Here is a 23,133-nt window from a genome sequence, read left to right on the forward strand (position 1 = left end):
GAGGGCCTGGGAGGCAGGAGGCCAGAGGCAGTGTCCTTGGTACAGTAAGTGGGGAAAGGGAGGAGGAGCGGTACTGTAACCTGCACTGTCTACAGGCCATGGGTCTCTTCCACTTCCGTTTTTCTCTTTCTGTTCTTGTCTAGCTTAAATTCACTAATATACCTTTTTTATTTTATTTTTTTCTCCAACGTCTACCCAATTTTAAGTTCCTACTCGCATGTTACACGTTACTCCAGGCACTTCCTATACCTCTCGTATCCGACCTGAGTGTCTCTGTGGCTCCTGGGACTCTTGTTGCCGGTGGTTTCCAGGTGCCCTGGCGAGGGTTCCTTACTCGGACAAGGGTTTGGCTGCAGGATATCCTGAGTCTGTTTTTCACGAGTGCGTGATCACCGCTGCCTTCCACTGACACTTCTTCGTTCCTGATCCTCGCAGGTGTGTGGGCTGTGAGGTGGTGCTGTCAGGCATTGAGGAGCAGGTGAGCCGTGCCAACCAACACAAGGAGCAGCAGCTAGGCCTGAAGCAACAGATCGAGAGCGAGGTGAGCAGGCAGGGGATCAGGACGGACCCAGGCTCCTCCAGCCTGGGCCAGTCGTCCTGTGCAGGGGGGTTTGCACCGTGGCTGTAGCAGATAGACAAGACAGGCAGGGACTGTCAGATTCTGGAACTTCCCTCACTGTTCCCCATTTCTTTTCATCCTGGCAGGTCGCCAACCTTAAAAAAACCATTAAAGTTACAACAGCAGCAGCCGCCGCGGCTACCTCTCAGGACCCTGAGCAACACCTGACTGAGCTGAGGGAACCTGCTCCTGGCACCAACCAGCGCCAGCCCAGCAAGAAAGCCTCAAAGGGCAAGGGGTGAGCCACTGTGGCAGGAACCACTTGCTTCTGGGGTGCCCTGCTTTTACTTTAGAGACCTAGCTGTCTTCAGCCCTTCAGTCATTTGCATGGGGGTAGGATATGGGGGGAGCCCTCAGGCGTTAGGGGATTCCCTGCAGCCTTTCTCTCTCTCTTCCCCTTGCCAGGCTCCGAGGGAGTGCCAAGATTTGGTCCAAGTCGAACTGAAAGGACTGTCATTTCTTCCCTGGGGATGTGGGGTCCCAGCTTCCTGCCTGTCCCTTAGGAGTCCTCAGAGAGCCTTCCTGTGCCCCTGGCCAGCTGATAATCCTAGGTTCATGACCCTTAACCTCCCTCTCCTCTCCGTGACCCCCAAGCATATATCACACCTTCTCTAGGGAGGAGGCAAGTACAAGTCATGATTTTGTTGGTACTTTTGCTTTATGTGGCTTTCTTATGTGTCTCATTGTCTCCCTCCACCTCCCTGCTGTACTCTCCCCCTATTTCTTTAAGGGGGGGGGGCAGCAACATCTCTCCCTGTTTCTTATATATCATTGAGTAGGTGGGACTGCTTCTCCAGCATAACCCACATGTGTTTCTTCTGGTACCTCTCCACCCCTGCATGCTTAATGCCCAGTTTGTACTCCTTACCCCCAGCCTATTTGGGCAGCATCTGAAGAGCCATAGGGCTCCCACCTTTATTCCCACCCGGAGAATTCTGGGAGCCAGTCTGCCATTCTAGGAGTCACTGGACACTTTCATCCTAGAATCCTGTCACACTACAGTTTTTTCCTTTCCTCTCTCCTCCGCTTGGGTCCTGGGAATGCTGCTGCTTCAATGACCCCAGAGCCTAAGAAGGGCAGCTGTCTCTTGAGATCTTGAGAGATGGTTCTTTCTTAGCCCTGGCTATCTTCGAAAGCCTGATGGCAATCCTGGAAGGATTTATACTTCCTTTTGTGAGTTTGGTGGGGAAGGGAAGGGGATATAGATTGTATAAAAAAAAAAAAAAAAGTATATATACATATATCTATATATAACATGAAACAGAAATAAATCTATGAGAAGTCTATCTACAAACATGTCCTGAAATGGGTATCTTTTGTCTTTGGTATTCATGGTTGGGAAGAAGGTTCATCGTCAGTCCCCTCTAAAGCAAAGTACTGGAAGAAGAAGAGAACCAGATACTATGTGCTGAGTCCTGGCCTAGGAGCCGAGAGTCCTAGATCTTGAGTTGTATGATGGGACAAATTGCTCAGTAACCCAGCACTCAGTCAGAAGCAGTTGGATACTTAGCACCAACATGTGATAAGTGCTGGAGATGCAAAATGACAGTCACTGCCCCTTCTTTCAAGGAGCTTGAGTTCAGCCTGTTGCCTTCCTTCTTATAGACTTATACAGGGGGGAGTTGATAATAACCTTCAGGTTTTGCATCAGAACCACACAGAACTCTGAGATCTTAGTAGGAAGCAGCAGGCTCCTGTCTGCTGTCCAAGGCAGAACTTGCTGTGCTGGGAGGATTGGTCTCCTCCGTCTAGTGTAGTGCTGTGCACTCTTTAGAATTGGGAACTCTGGTGTAAGGGACAATTCCCCTCCTCCCACTTGCACGTGAAGCAATTGCCTCCTGAGGGTCCCACTATTGACTGAGCTGCTTTCCAGAGGTTGTGTTATTCTCTAGGCGGAGATTTAGGATAGACCACTCTTCACTGGTGCTAAAGGTCTCAGTCATAGAATTAGAAAGTGGAGTGAGATCCTGAGGTTTTGATTAAAAGTGGACTGGGTGAGGGGCGCCTCGGTGGCTCAATCAGTTAATCATCTGACTTTGGTTCAGGTCATGATCTCATCATGGCTTGTGAGTTCAAGTCCCGTGTTGGGCTCTGTACTGACAGCCCAGAGCCTGGAGCCTGCTTCAGTTTCTGTGTCTTCCTCTCTCTCTGCCCCTCCCCCTCTTGCACGTGCTCTTTCTGTCTCAAAAATAAATGAGCATTTAAAAAAGAATTTTTTTAAAAATAAACTCCTTCTTCCTCCCACACCCTCCAATGTGTAGAAGTTGCTAATTCATGGCACTTTGAACCTGTCCCCCCACCTCTGCCCCTGCCCCAACTTTTCACTTGAACTTAGTATCTTGGGTTTTTTTGTAAGCTACTTCCAGCAAATGGCTCTATTACTTCCCTGACCTCTCTTAGTGCCAGCCTTCAGTGGATGGCTCCAAAGTCTACTGTGGGCTGAGCTGGGACTCCTTGCTTAACACCCAAAGCAGGAGGGGAACCATTCACATTCAAAAGGACATGCAAATGAAGTTTGTGTTTGACTTACAAAGACAGGGCCCTTGGCTACCAAAGCATGAAGATGGGGCAACAGATTATTTGGGGGCTCAGTTTTTGACCGTGAAGTTTGGTTCAGGATTTAAGGATCCTACGTATATAATCAAGCACAAGGCACCAGGAAAATTTCCAACCAAGACTCTTACCACCACTGGCATACTCTCATACTGATCCCTAATGTACAGCAGTCTTAGGTGATCTTTAGGGCTGGCCCACTATGGTAAAAGGAGGAAGAAGACTTGCCTTTATGAGAATTCAGAGTTCATGCATATGAAAAGGTGACACTTAAAAGATTAAACCAAAGTCTCTGACGCTAAAAACAGCAATTGGACTAGTGTACATCTTTATGCACAAGAAGAGCAAAGACAACGTCTATAGTCAGTATTCATGAAATCCTGTTGAAGAAAGATTAGAAATTCTCCATTTAGATGTGTCTTCCAACATGTTTGGGAGCTTAGAGGGGCAGTCTAGGCAGTGTATTAAGTTATCTAACATTGTGTAACAAATTACTCTAAAATTTTAGTGGCTTAAAACAATGCACATTTTTTAAATCTGTTTCCTGTTTCTGTGATTCAGGAATCTGGGCACACTATTTCCTGCCTTAGGGTCCTTCATAAGGCTGTAATCAAAGTGTTAGGTGGCGCCATATCACCTCAAAGTTCCAATGGGAAAGACCTGCTTCCAGCCACACTCTTGATTATCAGCAGGATTTACTACCACCTAGGTGGCCAGACTGAGGACCTCCTTTCCGGTCTGTTGGTCAGAGGCACCCCAGATAGCCCTCTCCATCAGAGCAAGAGCCAGAGAGACCACATCAGGAAAGCGGAATCAGTCTTGTAACTTAATCACGGAAGAGGTATCTCATTACTTCTAGTCACCAGGTCCAGTCTAGTGACCGTCAGAAGTCAGGGATCATTGGAAGCCATATTGGAATTTTCCTACTACAGGCAATGTTTCTGTGGGCCACCAGCATCAGAAACATCAGGGGAGTTCTTGAAAATGCATATTCCTGGAGCCTCCTCCCACTTCAGTTCCTACTGAATTCGAATCTCCAGGATGTGGACTGGAAATATCCCTTCACTGCCCTCTTTGACTCCACTCTGAGCTGTGAAGTCCCGTTTATATAAGCAGATTTACCCAGATCAGTGCCAACTTGGATCAGCTGAAAAGGTTTTTACTGCAGGGCCTTGGAGGACAGGTAAGTAGGCCCAAGGTCACCATCTGGAAGAGAAGGATGTGCAAAGGTGAAACTTCAAGTACAGGACAAGAGAGAAGACTTGTCCTTTGAGGTTCTTAAGTATATGATGATATAATTAAAAGTGTGATAAGTGCTAAGAAGTATAGAGTGACATGACAGCATTTAACATAGGGATCTACACCTAACCTGGGGTCAGGAAAGCCTTCAAAGATGTGATCTTTCCACTGAAACTAGAAGCCCATGTGGCAGTTAGCCTGACAAAGGGAGGGAGGATAGTGGGATGAAGACCTGGAGGCAGAAAGGTTCCATCCTGTGACCTACTGCCTCTCCCCAATTAAATAATTTGGGAAATGGGGCAGGGAATATAATTCTATTCTTTTACTTAAATGTTCATTTGTCTATTCAATGAATTGGCAAATATATCTTGGCTGAAAAATCTGAAATAGAATAAACCACGGTGGGGGCACCTGCGTGGCTCACTCGGTTAAGCGTCCGACTTCAGCCTAGGTCATGATCTCACCGTTCCTGAGTTCGAGCCCTGCATCGGGCTCTGTGCTGACAGCTCAGAGCCTGGAGCCTGTTTGAGATTCTGTGTCTCCCTTTCTCTCTCTACCCCTCCCTCACTCACACTCTGTCTCTCTCAAAAATAGACATTAAAAAAAATTTAGAATAAACCGCGATGTGTATGTTATACCTCTTGGCTTTGGGGTTTGGGGTGATTTTTGTTTTTTTGCCTGTCTCTGTTTTCCAATCTTTTTATGATATTTGCTAATAATTATAAAGACATATTTATTAAGTGCTTAGTCAAGCACTATTCTAAATGCTTTATGTATATAAACTCATTTACACAACCTACTGAGGTTTGTGCCATTATTTTCTTCTAAAGATGACAAAAGAGGTACAGGGAGGTTATGTAATTTGCTCGAGATTACACACATCATAAGTGGAGAAGGCACACCCTCTGCCCATCACTCCCATGTTCCGGGACAGAACGCATGGGACAGCTATCTGAGATTTCAGAGAAGTAAATGGTAGGGAGGAAGGAACCAGAATTTGAAGTTCCATGAAAACAGTGGTGAGCTTACCATCCCCTCCCCCTAACTCCATTATCACCCAGAATGCACTAAAAGGCCTCCCCAAACCTGGAAGTGTACATCAGGTATGAACTGAAAGAGTTCCTCTTGGAGCCCTCTGTTGCAGGTCTGAGGAGCAGGAAAGGGACTTCTAAGGGTCCGAGATGGGGAAATCCGTTGCTTTTCTTTTTTCCTTCTCTTCCCCCGTTAGGCCCAGGCAGTACCATGGTGGTGTAGTTATAGTAGCACAATGACAGCAACAGTGACTGCGCAGGCACTGAAAACTGAGAACTGCTTTGACCACACAAGCTGTGGTCCCAAGAGTGTGAATCAAATCCCTCTGCTTTTTTCTTTCTTTGTTCTCTTGATGCTTAGCCCAGACATATAGTGGGAAATGCTCAGCAAAGTAGAGAAGTTAAAGCCCCAGTTTTTTCGGGCAAAGGATTGGGAAAAGAAGAATGAGAGAATCAGAGTGTCAGATCACAGAGAGGAGGGAAATCGAGAGTCCCATAGAGTTGTGTGTGAACTCTTGGGCTCACCTCAAAGCTGCACAAGCATGGATCTGACCTTCAACATCTTACCAAAGCTTTATGAAACGAGCTACAGGGTGGACCACTGTCTAGGTCTGACTGACCACTGGGTGGCACACATAAAGGACTGATCTAGATAGCACCACAAACAAAGTTAAACTGACATCAGAACCACAATACAAAGAAGGTAGGTGGCTGCTTGAACCAAACCTGGTCGATAGACTGGTAAAATAAAAAACACTCTCACTAGGATTTTAATAGGATCTAGGGGCTCAAAACGATATTCAAAATATCCAGGATACAACATAAAATTACTCAGCCTACAAAGTACTCTCCAGGGAAAAGACAACCAACCCCAAGATGACAGAAATGTTGGAATTTAAAGCAAAGACTTCAAAGCAGTTAGTATAACTATACTGGAAGAAGAAATGCTTTTGAAATAAATGGAAAGATAGAAAGTTTTAGCAAAGAAATAGAAGACATAAGGAAGAACCAAGTGGAACCTTTAGAAGTGAAAAATAGGAGTAACCAAAATAAAATGTTCACTGGATAGCAGAATGGAGATGACTTTGAAGATAATCAATATAAATTATGCAACCTAAACAACAAACAAAAACCGGTTTAAAAAAAAAAAAAAACCCACAGAACCTCAGAGTCCTGCGGGATAAGACCAAATATCTAGCATTTGTGTCAACAGAGTCCCAGAAGGTGAGGAGAAAAAATATGATTTAGAAAAATTATTGAAAGAATTCATGGCTAAAATGTTTGGTTCCAAATTTGGCAGAAACACACAGATTCAAGAAGCTTGGTGAACGGCAAACAGAATATACTCAAAGAAACCTATGACCGGACATAATAATCAAATTGGTGAAAATCAAAGATATAGAAAAATATCCAAAGAACATCTAGAAAAAAGAATCCATTTCATATAAGGAATCAATGACTCAGAGAACCGCAGATTTCTCATCAGAAACTATGGAATCCAGAGGGAGCTGGAACAACACTTAAAGTGCTGGAAGAAAAGTGTCAAGTCAGAATTCTATATCCAATGAAAATGTCAATCAGCAGTTATATAAAATAAAGACATTCTTAGGTGAAGGAAAGCATAAGGATTTGTCACTAGCAGAGCTGCTGTACAAGAAATGCTAAAGAAAGTTCTTCAAACAGAAGAAAAATGATAACAGGAAACTGGGGACATCAAGAAGGAGGAGCAACAGAAATGGTAAATATAGATTGTCCTTTTAAGTTCTTTAACATGTCTATAATGGTTGAAAGTAAAAATTATGAAACTGTGGTGGGGTTTTCAGCATTTGTAGATGTAATACATAAGACAATTGCGACATAAAGGAGAGACAATAAAGGGACGGACCTACATAGTGGTAAAGCCTACATTTAATTTGAAGTGGTGAAGGACAAAATCTAAGTGGACTATGATAAGTGTGTATTTTATAAGCCTTAGAGCAAGGGTTAGGAAGCCATATTCCACAGGCTTGTTTTGTAAATAAAATGTTATTGGAACATAGTTACAGCTTACTCATTTACATATTGTCTCTGGCTGCTTTCACACTATAGCACCAGATGTTTTGTTTTGTTTTAATTCCAAGATAGATAACATATAATGTTATATTAGTTTCAGGTGTGCAATACAGTGATTCAATAATTCCAAATGTTACCTAGTACTCATCATGACTAATGTCCTCCTTAATCCTCATCACCTATTTCATCCAGTCCCTAACCCACCTCCTCTCTGGTAACCATCAGTTTGTTCTCACTAGTTAAGAGTCTGTTTTTTGGCTTCTCTCTCTGTCTCTCTCTCTCTTCTCTTTGCTCATTTGTTTCTTAAATTCCATATATGAGTTAAATTATATGGTATTTGTCTTTCTCTAACTTATTTTGCTTAGCCTAATATTCTCTAGCTCCATGTCATTGCAAATGGAAAGATTTCATTCTTTTTATAACTGATTAATATTCCGTTGTGTATACATACATCTTCTTTATCCATTCATCAGTCAGTGGACTCTTTGGGCTGCTTCCATATCTTGGCTATTATAAATAATGCTACTCTAAACATAGGGCATCCTGAGGAGTGCGTCTCTTTGGGTGCGTGTATCCCTTTGAATTAGTATTCTCATATTTTGTGGGTGTATACCCAGTAGTGCAGTTACTGGCTCATAGGGTAGTTCTATTTTTAACTTTTTGAGGAATCTCCATACTGTTTTCCACAGTGCCTGCACCAGCGTATGGCACCAGAGTTGAGTGTTGCAAGAGACATTGTGTGACCTTCGAAGGCCAACATGTTTGTTATCTGGCCCTTTACAGATAACAGCTTGCCATTCCTGCCCTAGAACAACCACTTAAGAAACAAAAACAAACAAACAAAAACTAAAAGAAAAATTCAGTGAAAACAGGTTAAAGAGAAATACTAAATAATATCCAAATAAACCAAAAGAAGGCTGGAAAGTGGAGATAGCTAAATTATCAATGGAGGAGCAAACAGAAATAATAAAGTTATAGAAGTAAATCCAAACATATTAATACTTACATTAAATGTAAATAGCCTAAATATATCAATTAAAAGATTATCTAAATGGGTTTTTAAAAACCACAAAAGATCTGACTATATTCTGCCTTCAAAAAACCCATTTTAGGTATAAAATAGGTGGGTTAAAGGTAAAAGAATGGGAAGACTTACACCATGAAAATATTAGTCAAAAGAAACCTGAAGTAGCTATAGTAATATCAGGCCAATTAACTTCAGAAGAAAGAAAATTACTAGATGAACATTACATAACGAAGAAAAGTTTGATTTTCCAAGAAGACATAATTCTAAATGACTTTGTGTGTAACTGCAGAGCTTCAACATACATGAAGTGAAAACTGATAGATATCAAAGAAAAAAAATGGGCAGATCCACAATTATAGTTAAAAATGTCAAAACTCCTCTCCCAGTAACCAACAGAACAAATAAACAAAATTAGCAGATGTAACGAAGTATATAGAACTGAATGATGCCATCAGCCAACAGGATCTAACTTAAATTTATAGAACATGTCCCCAACACAGCAGAATCACAACTTCTTTTCAAGGGTACATGGCACATTTACCAAGATAGATTATATCCTGAGTCATAAAACAAATCTCAACAAATTTAAAAGAAGTCCGATAAAGTATGCTCTCTGACCATTATGGAATTAAAATTAGAACTCAAGAACAGAAAACAGGGAAATCTCCAAACACATGGAAACTGAACAACATGCTCTTAAATAACCCATGGATCAAAAAGGATGTCCCAAGAGAAATTAGAAAATATTGTGAACTTAACAAAAAAGAAAATACAAAGTAGCAAAATATGTGGGATGTGGTTAAAGGCAATGATTATAGCATATAGAAGAAAAATTATAGCATCAAAATCTTAGAAAAGAAGAAAGGTCTCAAGTCAACAATCTATACTTCTACCTTGAGAAGGTACATGAACAGCAAAATAAACACAAAGCAAGCAGAAGGAAAACATAATAAGAGTGCAAGCAGAAGGAAAACATAATAAGAGTATCAATTAGTGAAATTGAGGGGAACCTGGCTGACTCATTCAGTAGAGTGTGCAACTTTTAATCTCAGGGTTGTGAGATAAAATCCCATATCGAGTGTGGAGATTACTTAAGAATAAAAAATCTTGGCGCACCTGGGTTGCTCAGTTGGTTGATTGTCCAACTCTTGATTTCAGCTCAGGTCATGATCTCACTGTTGTGAGATTGGTCCTATGTCAGGCTCTGTGCTGAGTGTGAAGCCTGCTGAGATTCTCTCTCTCTCTCTCTCTCAAAATTAAAAATAATTTTAATTAAAATTAAAATTAAAATAATTAAAAAATAAAAATAAATTTTAAAAAACTTAAAAAAAATTAATGAAATTGAAAACAGAAAAATAGAAAAAAATTAATGAAACCAGAGGTCAACTATTGGAAATGATCAATAAAATTGATAAACCTCTAGCCATACTCACCAAAAAAAAATTTTTTTTAATTAAAAAAAAAGAGAAGAGCCTGGCTGACTCAGTCAGTAGGGCATGTGACTCTTGATCTTGGGGTTGTGAGTTTGAGCCCCATGTTGTGTGTAGAGATTACTTAAAAATAAAATCTTTTTTTTAAGGTTTTTTGTTTTGTTTTGTTTTGTTTTGTTTTGTTTTGCTTGAGAGAGAGTGAGAGAGTGTGTGAGCAGGGAAGGGGCAGAGAAAGAGAGAGAGGGAGAAAGAATCCCAAGCAGGCTCCACACTGTCGGCTCAGAGCTCAACGTGGGGCTCGAACTCACCAACTGTGAGATCATGACCTGAGCTGAAATCAAGAGTTGGACACTTATCAGACTGAGCCACCCAGGCACCCCAAAAATAAAATTAAAAAATTAAAAAGAGAAAAGACACAAAATACTAATATCAGGAATAAAAGGAGGGGCAATTGGCTGGCTCCGTCAGTAGAACATGTGACTCGACCTTGGGGGTTGTGAGTTCAAGCCCCACGTTCAGTGTAGAGATTACATTAAAAAAAATCCTTAAAAAACTTTAAAAAAGAATAAAAGAGGGGATATCACTACAGTCCCCACAGACATTAAAATGTCATAAGGGAATACTACAAACAATAATACACACATAAATTCAACAATTTAAACAAAATGGACCAACTCCTTGAAAGCCACAAGCTACCAAAACTCATCCAAAAAGAAAGAGATGTAAATATGAAATGTACAGCTACAAAGCTTTTGAAAGATAACATAGGATAAAATCTTAGTTATCCAGAGTTAGGCAAAGTGTTCTTAGATATGACATCCAAAATTTGATATAAAAGAAAACAGTGGTAAGTTGGACTTCATCTCAATTACAAATTTTGCTTTGAAAAAGAAAATGTCAAGAGGAAGAAAAGACAAGCTACAGAATTGGAGAGAATTAGTTGTGAATCCCTATTTAACAAAGGACTTCTAACCAGAATATATAAAGAACTCTGATGTCAAATAAGCACGTGAAGAGATGCTCGACATCATTAGTCTTTAGGGAAGTACAAATTAAAACTTGTAATAGACAAGATGTCTATTAGAATAAATAGAAGAATGCCTACACACTTAATAGAATGGGGTAAAATAAAATAGAAAATGACAATACTAAGTGCTAGCAAGGATGCAAAGCAACCTGGGCTCTCTCACATTGCTGTTGAGAATGCTGAAAAATGCAAAATGCTGCAGAATGGTGCGGCCACCCTGGAAAAGTTTGGCATTTTCTTATACAGTTAAATATACACCTTGGGAATTCAAGCTGGTGCAGCCACTCTGGAAAACAGTATGGAGGTTCCTCAAAAAAACTAAAAATAGAACTACCCTACGACCCAGCAATTACACTAGGCATTTATCCATGGGATACAGGTGTGCTGTTTCGAAGGGACACATGCACCCCCCATGTTTATAGCAGCACTATCGACAACAGCCAAAGTATGGAAAGAGCCCAAATGTCCATCGATGGGTGAATGGATAAAGAAGATGTGGTATTTATATACAATGGAGTATTACTCAGCCATCAAAAAGAATGAAATCTTGCCATTTGCAACTATGTGGATGGAACTGGAGGGTATTATGCTAAGTGAAATTAGTCAGAGAAAGACAAAAATCATATGACTTCACTCATATGAGGACTTTAAGAGACAAAACAGGTTAACATAAGGGAAAGGAAACAAAAATAATATAAAAACAGGGAGGGGGACAAAACAGAAGAGACTCATAAATATGGAGAACAAACTGAGGGTTACTGAAGGGGTTGTGGGAGGGGGGATGGCTAAATGGGTAAGGGGCATCAAGGAATCTACTCCTGAAATCATTTTCACTATATACTAACTAATTTGGATGTAAATTTTAAAAAATTAAAAATAAAATTAAAAATATATATATATACACTTACCATATGACCTCACAATCCCACTCCATTTCATTCCTAAAGAAATTAAAACATGTTCACACAAAAACATGTACACAAATGTTTATGGCAGTTCTGTCCATTATTGCCCCAAACTGGAAACTGGAATGTCCTTGGACAGGTGAATGGATAAACAGACTATAAGCACACAGAATACTACTCAGCAATAAAAAGGAGTAAACTATTAATACACGCAACAGCATGAGTGAATCTCAAAGGCATTATGCTGAAAGAAAGAGCTTCTCTCATGTATGATTTCATTATATGACATTCTGGAAATGGCAGAATTATAGCAGTGGAAAACAAATTGGTGGTTGTCAGGGTTAGGATTGGAGGAAGGGTGTGACCACAAAGGAGCAGCAGGATGGGGTTGGGGGTGATGGGACTGTTTTGATCCTGATTGTGGTGGTGCTTACACAGATCTGCATGTGTTAAAAGTCACAGAACTGTACACACACACACACATACACACACACACACACACACACACACACACACACAGAGCAATTTAACTATACGTTAAAAGATACAAGATTTAGGGCACCTGGGTGTCTTAGTCAGTTGAGTGCCTGACTTGATTTTGGCTCAGGTCATGATCTCACAGTTCGGGTTGGAGCCCCACATTAGGCTCTGCACTGATAGCATGGAGCCTGCATGATTCTCTCTCTCCCTCTCTCTCCACTCCTCCCACCTCTCTCTGTCTCTCAAAATAAATAAACTTAAAACAAATACAAGATTTAAAAAACAGGCATATAGGCTACTGGTATTCATCATTTTAAGCAATGTTATTACTTGAGTAATTTTTAAATGGTTTCTTTTTGGGCCGCCTGGGTGGCTCAGTCGGTTAGATGGCTGACTTTGACTCAGGCCATGATCTCACAGCTTGAAGGTTCGTGGGTTCAAGGCCCGTGTCAGGCTCTGTCCTGGTAGCTCAGAGCCTGGAGCCTGCTTCCGATTCTGTGTCTCCCTCTCTCTCTCTCTCTCTCTGCCCCTCCCCTGCTCACGCTCTGTCTCTCAAAAATAAATAAACACTAAAAATTTTTTTAAAAATTGTTTCTTTTAATGTTTATTTTTGAGACAGCATGTCCAAGCAGGGGAGGGGCAGAGAGAGAGAGGGGAGAAACAGAGGATCCGAAGCGGGCTCCATGCTGACAGAAGAGAGCCTGATGCGGGACTTGAACCTGTGAGCCACGAGATCATGACCTGAGCCACATGAGCCAAAGTCTGATGCTTAACCGACTGAGCCACACAGGTGCCCCTAATACAAAAGTTTTTAAAAATTACCAAGGAACTATTTAAAGGAACCCCATGGTGACACATTCTGTACAACCCATTAGTATCCTTTGTGTCAATCCGGATTTTGAGCCCTGGCTCTTGCAGTGCTGCTAGCTAGCTAACTGCGTGGTCAACAGTCACCTCTGTTTCTTAAGCAGTGACATAGGAGCTGGGGTTTGGATGACATCTGTAATTGTTGCCAAGCTGTGTGGAATCCTCTCCAACCTCAAGATTCCGCTTCAGGAGGTCCGGGGTGGTGATGCCCATCTGCTACCACACTTGGTAACATCCAGAGAAGGTGAGCCGCAAGGTCTCTAACCCTAAAAGTGTTATTTATAGCGTATCGTTATTCATAGCATATATTTAGCATATAGCATGTTATTTATAGCATATAGCAAACTGGGGTTTGCTTACATTAAGGTCTATGTGAATTGGGAACCTGCTTCTGCCCTTCCCTGCCATGTTGCCTGTCAGTTGGGAATTTCACACCCGACACACACAAACCCAGGATATCTTCACTAAAGTCACCAGCAGTTTTCCAAGAATCTCTCCATCAAACCATTTCCCACCTCAGTGTGACCTTGACCTTTCCTAAGGTATTTCTGCTCCCCCCTTTTTAGAGACTCAAGTCCACCTCTAGGGCCCTATCCCATGCCCCCCTCTCCTATCTTCCAGCTCCATGTGTCCAAATGTCCTAGCTGCGGACACTCGGTTGGCCGCTTGGCTGGCGAACACTTACATCTTGGAGGTAATTCTCCAGAACCTGCAAGCCCTCCGGGTGGCAGGTGACAGCAGATGAAGAGGGTGGGAGGGATGCCGAGGGGAACTGGGGGCAGCACCCTATTCCTATGCCAAAGATAATGTCTTCAGGGAAGAAAAAAAATCCTAAAGAGCAGACAAGGGCCAAGGAACTTGGAGTGCTAACTTATCCCAGGGACAGTCAGAGCAGAGCGTGGGGGTGGGGAGGGGGGTGCAGACAGGGAGGGCTGAGCCCAGAGGGTGAAGCACCACCTGCTTGTCCTTGTCTCCCTAGAGCTCCCATTTAAGGGTGGACATTGAGGATGGGAAGGCTCAAAGCTGCCAGCGCTCCCTGCCCACCCTCCAAAGCAGCTCTGCCGGCCTTCTGCATCCCAGGCCCCTCCATGTACGTCCCTCACGCCATGCCAGCTCTGTGCCCCCCACAGGCTCTCCTCAGGGATGGAGGCTAGCTGGGAGGCTGCTTGGGGGAACTGATACCCAAGGCCTTCCCTCCCCATGTCCCCAGTCCCCTGTTTTTTTCTTACCTTTTAGCACCTCCTGTGCCTAACTGTCCCTGTCTTCACCTCCCCAGCTTCCAGTGCAGCCCCACCTGGATCCCACCCCTCTAATCTGAAGACCCCAGTAATGTCTAAGGAGAGAAATAAAGACGACTTTTTTTTTTTTTTAATCCCTATCCCAACTGGAATGGACTGGGAGAAGGAAACCTTGACCCTTGCTGCTCCGTCAGCTGTTGGGAGGCCCCATGCTCAGGACTGGGAGCATCGGGGCAGGACAGGTATGTGGAGTATTTAAGTGGACTTGGAGTATGTGGGTTGGGAGACCTGAATACTGGGTTATTGTTGTGGATCAACTCCTGGTCCTCTGGGTGACCGGTTTGTGACTTGGGCATTGGATTGCAGAAGAAGGGAGGAAAGGGACATTGGATAAAGGGTGTCAGTAGGACCCGAGGCCCTTTGTTACCATAGGAAGGAAAACATCCCAAACTGCAAGTAGGCCTGGGTCAGAGTGGCCCAAAACATTTGCTTCTACTTGTTGGTCTGGAAAGCTGAGGCCTAGAAAGGGCAGAAGATAATAATTGGGTAGCTGGCACCACAGAGGGCTGGAGGCCAGGATGATGATTTCCACGTTGTGGCTGGGAGTATTTTAGGAGTCCTGAGGATGGGCACAGAGATGAGGATCACCAGAGAGCATCAAAAGAGCAAGACAGAGGAATCAGGGAGAAATCAGTCATTTGTAACCCGTGCACTGTGTCAAATTCTTTCTGCATACTACATCACGGATTTCAGTTCTGCAGGATGGATCCATGTCTCCACTGCCATCAGCAAGCGCCTAGAAAGGCCCATTTTACAAAGTGGGAAACTGATGAGAGATTAAGAATTCTTCCCGGTCATGCTAAGTGGCGGAGCCAGGTCTTACTCATGTCAGGCTGCGTTCATAATTTCACTCCTGTAGATAGCTTAACCTCCAGCCAAATATCAGCCATGAGGAAAATAATGCGTCCAACCATGTCCTCCGGATGCTGGGGCCAAGGGCTGGGGGGATGGCTGTTGTGAATGAGGCTGGGCCCAGTTGGAGAGTTGACCAGAAATAAAATGTTGGCTTCCTTCCCGAGGGTTCCTTTCCCATTTCTGCCCCCTGGCCCTCACCCTGCAGTGGCGGACAGGTCAACAAGTGCCAGGGGGCTGGTTCTTGGGCACCTCACTAGGAGAATGTTGCTCACTAACTCCCCACAACAGATCCCTGCTGAGAACCAGTCACGGGTTCTAGGAGTAAGAAGCACTGAGTTGAAGGGTGGTCCTCACCCAAGTGCAGGAAGTAGGGGTGAAAATCAGTCCATGTGTCTGAAAGCCAGTTCCCATATGGGAGAGCTCGTGAAACACGAGGTTGACTCACCTAGATTGAAATCCGGGTAACCCTTGCCCTGCTCCAGCCCCCACTCAGAACCATACCTGTGAGTGTGGGCATTGTGAAATCCAGATTGACCAGGTTGGCCATGAACTGCAGCCTAAGATTTTACAGCTTGCCGGAAACTTCAGGGAAGTGAATAACTTGCCCAAGACCACATGGCTGGGCTGGTGGCAGAGCCGAGGACCCAGCCTCTGGGCATCCCTTACAAGTCTAGGGTTCTTTGTCCTGTGGGCTCCATGGGAGACTCACGAAAGCTGTTCCCACTCCCAGAAGAAGGACATATATGTGTTTGGACAGAGCACAGATTGACACTTGGGACTGACGGCTGTGGACGCTTTGAGTCCCATCATCTACAATTCAGCCACTCAGCCACCCGGGAGATGAATTATCTATACAGGCACCCCTCACCTTTGACAAGTTTACATTAAGCCACTTCACACGTGCAGAAGACCGGTTTGGGCTAACACAAAGAAATACAAAGGGGATTTTTGCCAGACAAAGTGAAAATAGCTTTCGGCAAGCTTTTGGTTTTGCAGCAAGTTGTAGAGGTGCCATATGCCCAGAGCGGCAAGAGGGCGGTCACCACGCTCCTTCCCCCAGAGCTATACTCAGCTTCTCTGCATCAGGCCTAGCTCTGAGCTGTTTGTGAGCATCCGTTTGCTCTGTGCGTCCCTTAGCAAGACGGTTTCAGAAAATTCAACGTTATTTTTTGGGTCTGGGAATGCTCAAACACTTCTCCATAGAAGTTAATAGTAATCGGTTCGCTTTATGCCATTTCAGCTTCCGAAAGCTTTCACAGGAACACTCTATTTTCGGATAGCGGGGGGGAGCGTGTACTTGTTTGACTTCTGAGATTCCTGGATTCTTTTGGCCACAGGGTTGGTTCCCTTGACCCTGATCATGGATCTTCACCAGCCCTATGTAATGAGATTTGGCACGTGTCCTGGAATAGGACGTCAATGCACGATCGTTGCTCTCTACTTCCTCCCTCTGCTCGTTCAGCTACTAGACAGATCCTCTTGAATCTGTTTGTTCACAGAGGACACGGGAAAGATCTTCCCTTCCCTAAGAGGAACCAGAGCCTGGAGTTGTTTTTATGTGTGTGTGTGGTGTTTTTTAAGTAAGCTCTACGCCCAACATGGGGCTTAAACTCACAACCCTGAGATTAAGAGTCGCATGCTGTGCTGACTGAGCCAGCCAGGTGCCTGTGCTGTTTTGTTTCTTTGACTTTGATTTACCATAAACTGAGAAGAACCAAAGATTGTTATAAAGAAACCATCACCAGACCCTTACCAGCATTTACTATCATTAAGTAAGTTCCCAAGAACAGAGTGACCCATTTGGCCGAGCCAGGTCAAGCCAAGAGTCAACGTCTTGAGAAATTTGAGCACTTCATGCCCTTCCAGTACTGCTCAGGTTCCAGGTTGGTTTTCTTCTCTGGTCTCCTTCCCTGGGCTCAAATTCTCAACAACTGAGGGTGGAAGGACATTGCTGACTCCAAAGCGCCTCCCCCTCGAAGGCCTGTGCCTTCCTGCTCGGTACCACATGTATTCCCACCCACAGTCCAGGGGAGAATCTATGCCCAAGGGACAAGGGGCACCAAATTCCTCAGGCACCTAGGAGATATGCCTTACATTCTCCCTGACATGTGAAGTTACAGTAAAAGCAAGGGAGACAGCAGCCAAGGGTAAAACTGCTTGTCTTCACCCATCAGCCTAGCCCAACTGACTTCCGCTGCTGCTGCTCTGGGCTCTGACTGTCCCACTGTTGTTACCACCGAAGTACTGGGCTAGAACTCAAGTTAAGAAGGCCACACGTGGAGACAGAGGGAAGGCAAGAAGGTGACGAGAAGACAGGAGGGTTGAATTTGAACAGGGAAAAGATCAAAAGTAAAGCCAGAATCCTACTTGCTCTTTTTTCCATTCTCCTTTATTCCATAAACACCTAGTTACAAGTTGCACAAATCAAAAAATAAAGGCAGAGAAGGGTGTAGGGAAGGTTTCTGTGATGTGCAGGGAGTGGGAAGGGAGAAAGGGTTGGGAGCCAGTCCTCTCCCTCCACACACAGCCCTGGATAAGGGCTATGGCCTCTGCAGTGGGGGATCTGAGGAGGAGGTGGGCAAAGATCCAGGGCAGCTGAGGGATAGAGGAAGCCCCTAAACCCAGAGCTCACCCCAAAAGCCCCTTCGATGCATGGCGAGGGTAGAAAGGGGAAGGTGAGGAGGCTCAAAGATGGAGCAGCAAAATGAAAAATCAAGTTAGCAGATACAGGAGAAGTGGACTCATCATGGTAGGGGATTAAAGAAGGAAAAAGTAGGTAAAGGGGGCAGTGAAAGGTTCTCCCTGAGACCCCCAGGGAGAGGTGGGGGGCCAGCTTGCCTGTTAATTTAATATTAAATTGGGAGTGGGAGCTGGAGAGGAAAAAGTTATTTGGGGGATGATTTCTCAGCCTCTCAGCCTGTACCTGGAAGGGAAAGAGAGAAGAGCGAGTCAAAAGACAAAACGTAAAGGCCAGGAGTTGGGTTTACTCTCCCATTCCAGTGGCAGCATTCTTCTCTTCACACCAACTAAAACTTACACCATCAAAGGCAGTAATTGCTGGGCACCTGGACTCCTTCTGCCTCATGACAAAGGAATGTGCACAGGTATGTGCCTCAACCCCCCCTCCGTGCTTGACACCTTACAATTCCTCCCCCTCAATACTTACAAGAGAGGCTGAGGGCCTAGGGCCCTCACCAGTCATAGCGGCGGGACTGTCGGGAGGGGGAGTCCTCAGGTCCCTGTATAGCCAGGCGGGGAGGCCCCTCAGCCCTTCGTCCCCCACCCCCTGAAGCTTCATGCCGTCGAAATTCCAGAGGGCGCTGCTGCCGGAATCGGGATGTCTCCCTCCGCCATTCATCATCAAATGCTGCAGCCTCACCTGAAGAGCACAGAGACCAGACGTGACATTTAAATATACAGGCTGGCTTCTGGAAGCAGAGGCAAGCATGAGCCACAGCCTTCTCAGATGAACAAATAGAGCAAAGGCTGAAACTATGTGTGGGGACATGTTGAGGGACACCAACAATTTCTTTTCTTAGTAGTCTGGGGTTCCATATGGTTCCACGAGCTAATAGCCAACAGCGATTCCAATGTGGAAGCCACCAGCAGGCCTAAGGCAGGACTACTCAAGAAGGAAATCAGGAACGGGGTAATTATGAAGTTAAGGAGCACAGTGCCATGCACACAATAAGTACTTAATAAATACTTATTGACTTGAGAAAGAAAAAAACTGATCCCGACAGTTGGCCTCTCTTTGGCGAGGAGACTGCCAGGGCTTGACTTAGCCCCTAAAGCTGACAGGACAGGGCTCAAGTGAGGTCAGAATAGGTGGCCTGGAGCGCCTGGATGGCTCAGTCAGTTAGGTGTCCGACTTCGGTTCGGGTCATGATCTCACAGTTTGTGGGTTTGAGCCCCACGTTGGGCTCTGTGCTGACAGCTAGGAGCCTGGAGCCTGCTTCGGATTCTGTGTCTCCCTCTCTCTCTGCTCTTCCCCCACTCATGCTGTCTTTGTCTTTCAAAAAAAAAAACGTTTAAAAAAATTAAAAAAAAAAAAAAAAAAAAGAATAGGAGGTCTAGGAGGTCCACCCAGAACTTTGCCAAGAAATATCTACAGAGGTAAGGAGAGAAAGCTGGTTGGTGTCTCCTAGCTCGCAGGAACGGGACCAGTGGCTACCGGCCCGGAAGCCAGAAGGGTGATGAGAAGAAAAGAAGGCTCACTCTCATCCAGGTTGATATAATCCTGCCGCTCCTCCTGGTCCCCTGTGCGGTGGTTTCGGGAGCGCTGAAGGATGTGAGCCCGGTCTCGGATGTGATGCCCGATGGACATCTGCTCTAGCCCACTGTCCGAGTCCCGTACGGTCCTGCGAGTCTCCCGGATCTGGGAGGAAGCAGAACACAGCACACAGCTGTCCCTTTCAAAGCCTGGCTACACCAAGCCGGGATAGACAAACCACCCCCAACCCAATCACGAAAAAAGAAGCCAGGGTTTCCGTGCGTGTCATTCAACCCTGCCTTCTCTGGGATATCAGAAGCCCTTCAACTCACCCCGCCTGGTGCCGAGCGCATCTCTGACGTCTCCTGGTAGACCTTGGGGGCACCATCACCCGTATTGGAGTAGGAGATGACAGTGGAGGATGAAAAGGTCTGGCAATTGCCTCCAGCTGTCATGTGTTCCTGTGGAGGAAAACACACAGCAGGACTGAACAGTCCCTCTGGCGAAGGGATCCCACATTTCAGCTGCCTGTTCCTGTCTGTATCTTTCTTACAAAACATGAGAAATGAGAAAACATCAGGACTCATCAGTACCCCCCAAATTCCTCTGAGTCCAACAATAAACAAGAAAGACCTTTAGAGACTGAGCCTTAATCATATGCTTAATAAGACTACTCCTGCTGCTTCCTAGTTAGGCCACGAGAACAGATAAGGGAACCCAATGCTCTCTGGGTTCAATGACTTTATCCGGCTTGAGCCTTTCCCTAGCGCACTCTTGCCTGCCCCCGCCTCAGAGGACTCAAGACGGTGTCGCCAGCCATCACTGAGAACAAGACTGCAAAAGCGTATGGCGCGAGAGCCTCACCATGTTCCCAATCATGTCGTTCATCATCCCAAACATGTCCATGAAGCCACCTGACTGCAGCAAAGAGATGGAAAACAGAGTCAGGAAAGCAAAGTCAGTGCTCAGATTATCTTGTTTAGGCACCCACTAGACACATGGCTACACATTCCCTTTCTCCTCTTCCCTCACACGGAGCAACAGCTCTGTCTCTTCATTAGCATGGCCAGTACATGGAATGTTCCTCTCTGTTTCCCTTCCCACATACTGCTACCTTCCTCCTCAGTCTCTATGGCTGCTCTGATCCCATCTTCTTTCTCCTGACTGCCTTATTTCCTCCTATCTTTAAGAAGCACACCCAAGTTGGGGCGCCTGGGTGGCTCAGTCGGTTAAGCGGCCGACTTCGGCTCAGGTCACGATCTCGCGGTCCGTGAGTTCGAGCCCCGCTGTCAGCACAGAGCCTGGAGCCTGTTTCAGATTCTGTGTCTCCCTCTCTCTCTGCCCCTCCCCTGTTCATGCTCTGTCTCTCTCTGTCTCAAAAATAAATAAACGTTAAAAAAAAAAAAAAAAAAAAAAAAAGAAGCACACCCAAGTAAATGAATTATAACCTACAAAAAAAGGGATGGGCATGAAATAGTAAAAAACAAAAAAAAAACTCTAAAAAGCCATCTCTTGCTGGCCCTTCAACTGCGTCTCAATCCTCAGGAAGACAAACTTTGCTAGGCAATCACATTTCCCTAATAGGTATTGCTCCTAGAATGCAGGGGTCAGTAAGTGAACATCTTTAACCCACAGGACTCAGAGCACACAACAGGACCAGAGCTTTGTGAACACTATAAAAAGATTGTAGGGGCGCCTGGGTGGCTCAGTCAGTTAAGTGACAGAACTCTTGACTTCGGCTCAGGTCATGACCTCACACTTTGTGAGATGGAACCCCAGAGTCGGGCTCTGCACTGACAGCACGGAGCCTGCTTGGGATTCATCCTCTCTCTCTCTCAAAATAAATAAATCAACTTTAAAAAGATTCTAGGGTTACCCATAAAGCTATTCCAGAGAGCCACATTTGTAAATAATATCTAAGGGCCTAGAGTGTGTCTGAGATGGAAGGACACAAAGATGTTAGGACTCACCATTCCCAGCATCCCAAAGGGGGAAACAGTCCCAGCCTGCAGGAAAACACAAAGAACAAATTAGAGACCACATCCTATTCATTACAATCCCAAGCCCATGGGTCCAGCTTTTTTTCCATCCTCCTCTCAAAAGGGGATCACAAAACCCTTTTGGCAGATCCTTTCCCCCACTCCTAAAAAAAGATCATTCCACTTGCTAAGCTGGCTAAAGCGCAAGAAAGATCAAGGACTTTATTAACCACCCTCTAGGCTTCCTTTGGGTCTCAGGTATGTTGCAGCACCATTACCTGCATCCTACGGCTGGCAGGCCTGGTCCCTGGCATGTTGCCATCTGTGATGCTGAGGAAGGGGCTATATCCAAAGCCACCTGACAACATTCGGTTCATATGCTGACGGTGAATAGCAAAGGGGTCCCTGTGGAGTGAGTATACAGTGTGGATGGCAGAGGGGCCAAACAGTCAACACCCACTCCCCACCTCCCCCAGCAAAAAAGAAAAGTCATGGGGAAACAGTGGCACAGACGCCTATTTCCTCTCCATGTCTGAGCTAGAGTTGAGTATCCAGCTGGTTCCAGCCAATGCCAGCAATGGGAACCCAGATGTCTGTCTGAATCACTTAGAGACCTGAATTGGAGTAGGATGAGCGCCCTAGAACACAAGGGGGAGGGAATACTCACATCAGGAACATAGGATCCTCGGGCTCCACGTCCCTCATAAAACGGAACATCCTGATTTTAGCTCCAGGGGGCTCCACGCTGTAAAGATGTGGAGGCTCAGATACTCGGAGGTAGCCAGGTTTTTTGCACACCTGGCTCAGTGAAGGGACTCAGGACACTGTCCCTTCCAAATGCTGTAACTGAACCCCCCAAACTCCAGTGAGACCCTTCTCCAGGTGGTGGTCGACACCACCCTCACGGGAGAGAAGAGCTCTTCAAACCTCTCAAGGAGGGCCGTGGAAAATTTTTCCAAGCCTCGCAGTCTCCTGCCTCCCCCCACTCACAGCCATCCTCTTCCAAGAGCCCTGGCCAGAAGCATAGCCCCCTCCCCCGACGCCACTGTTCCAGATGCGAATCCCGAGGGCTGGCCCTCGCCCCAGCAATGACCCCAGCCACTTGGCCCCCTTCTCACCCCGAGCCGCCTCCAGGCCTCCCCCAGGCCGGCCTCACTATCCCCACCGCGCCTGTCTGCCGCTCCCCCGGCCCGCGCCTCACCGCCGGGCGAGCCGGAGCGGTAGGCCTGGCCCTCTCCCCTCCCCGCATCCCAGACCCTGCAGCCCCGCGGGCCCGCTCCCGCCCTGGCCCCGGCTGCCCGCTCTGCTCGAGCCTCACCGGTCCCCGATTCGGGCTCAGCGGCCCATCCGGCCGGTCTCGCCTCTCGGTGCGCTGCAGAATCGGGGGTTGCGGCCCGGGACGCGGGATTGGTCCGGGCTGGTGCTCCTCGGCCTCCCGCGCCGCCTCCTCCCAAGGCTGCCACCTCCGTACCCCCCCTCGGCCCACGGAGCCCGAACCGCGGCCAGGCCCGGACGGAAGTGACGTCACGATGGGACAGCCCGCCCCGGGGCCGGGCTC

At 45.7% G+C, this 23,133-nt stretch overlaps 2 protein-coding genes and 1 long non-coding RNA gene across 8 annotated transcripts in view; 2 read left to right on the top strand and 1 right to left on the bottom strand.

The window, feature by feature from the left end:
• COPS7A (COP9 signalosome subunit 7A) overlaps nucleotides 1-1,915 on the top strand; it is a 34,478-nt gene extending 32,563 nt beyond the window's left edge. For all 5 annotated transcript variants that reach the window (XM_049624999.1, XM_049624998.1, XM_049625000.1 and 2 more), the window contains 3 exons: nucleotides 436-541; nucleotides 706-857; nucleotides 1,025-1,915. In XM_049624999.1, the coding sequence (XP_049480956.1) occupies nucleotides 436-541; nucleotides 706-857; nucleotides 1,025-1,064 (298 nt within the window). In that variant the 3' untranslated portion in view covers nucleotides 1,065-1,915. The remainder of the gene's footprint in view (nucleotides 1-435; nucleotides 542-705; nucleotides 858-1,024) is intronic.
• An 11,351-nt stretch (nucleotides 1,916-13,266) lies between these two features.
• LOC125918789 (uncharacterized) lies at nucleotides 13,267-17,662 on the top strand. Of its 2 annotated transcripts, none has more exons than XR_007456588.1 (4): nucleotides 13,267-13,474; nucleotides 13,852-13,924; nucleotides 14,507-14,710; nucleotides 16,624-16,736. It is a non-coding gene; the product is annotated as an uncharacterized LOC125918789 (long non-coding RNA). The 2 variants fall into 2 exon arrangements; XR_007456587.1 differs by lacking the exon at nucleotides 16,624-16,736 and adding an exon at nucleotides 17,558-17,662 and having other exon boundaries at nucleotides 13,268-13,474.
• A 92-nt stretch (nucleotides 17,663-17,754) lies between these two features.
• On the bottom strand, nucleotides 17,755-23,104 carry MLF2 (myeloid leukemia factor 2). The gene is made up of 9 exons (XM_049625003.1): nucleotides 22,894-23,104; nucleotides 22,243-22,320; nucleotides 21,854-21,980; nucleotides 21,567-21,602; nucleotides 20,461-20,514; nucleotides 19,929-20,057; nucleotides 19,602-19,761; nucleotides 18,550-18,762; nucleotides 17,755-18,306 (listed from the first exon to the last, which is right to left on the bottom strand). The coding sequence occupies exons 2-8, from the start codon at nucleotides 22,290-22,292 to the stop codon at nucleotides 18,575-18,577; spliced, it is 744 nt and encodes a 247-aa protein (XP_049480960.1). The 5' UTR covers nucleotides 22,293-22,320; nucleotides 22,894-23,104; the 3' UTR covers nucleotides 17,755-18,306; nucleotides 18,550-18,574.
• Between the last annotated feature and the right edge of the window lie 29 nt (nucleotides 23,105-23,133).

The sequence above is a fragment of the Panthera uncia genome, chromosome B4 (assembly GCF_023721935.1).
Source record: "Panthera uncia isolate 11264 chromosome B4, Puncia_PCG_1.0, whole genome shotgun sequence".
Taxonomy (NCBI): Eukaryota; Metazoa; Chordata; class Mammalia; order Carnivora; family Felidae; genus Panthera; species Panthera uncia.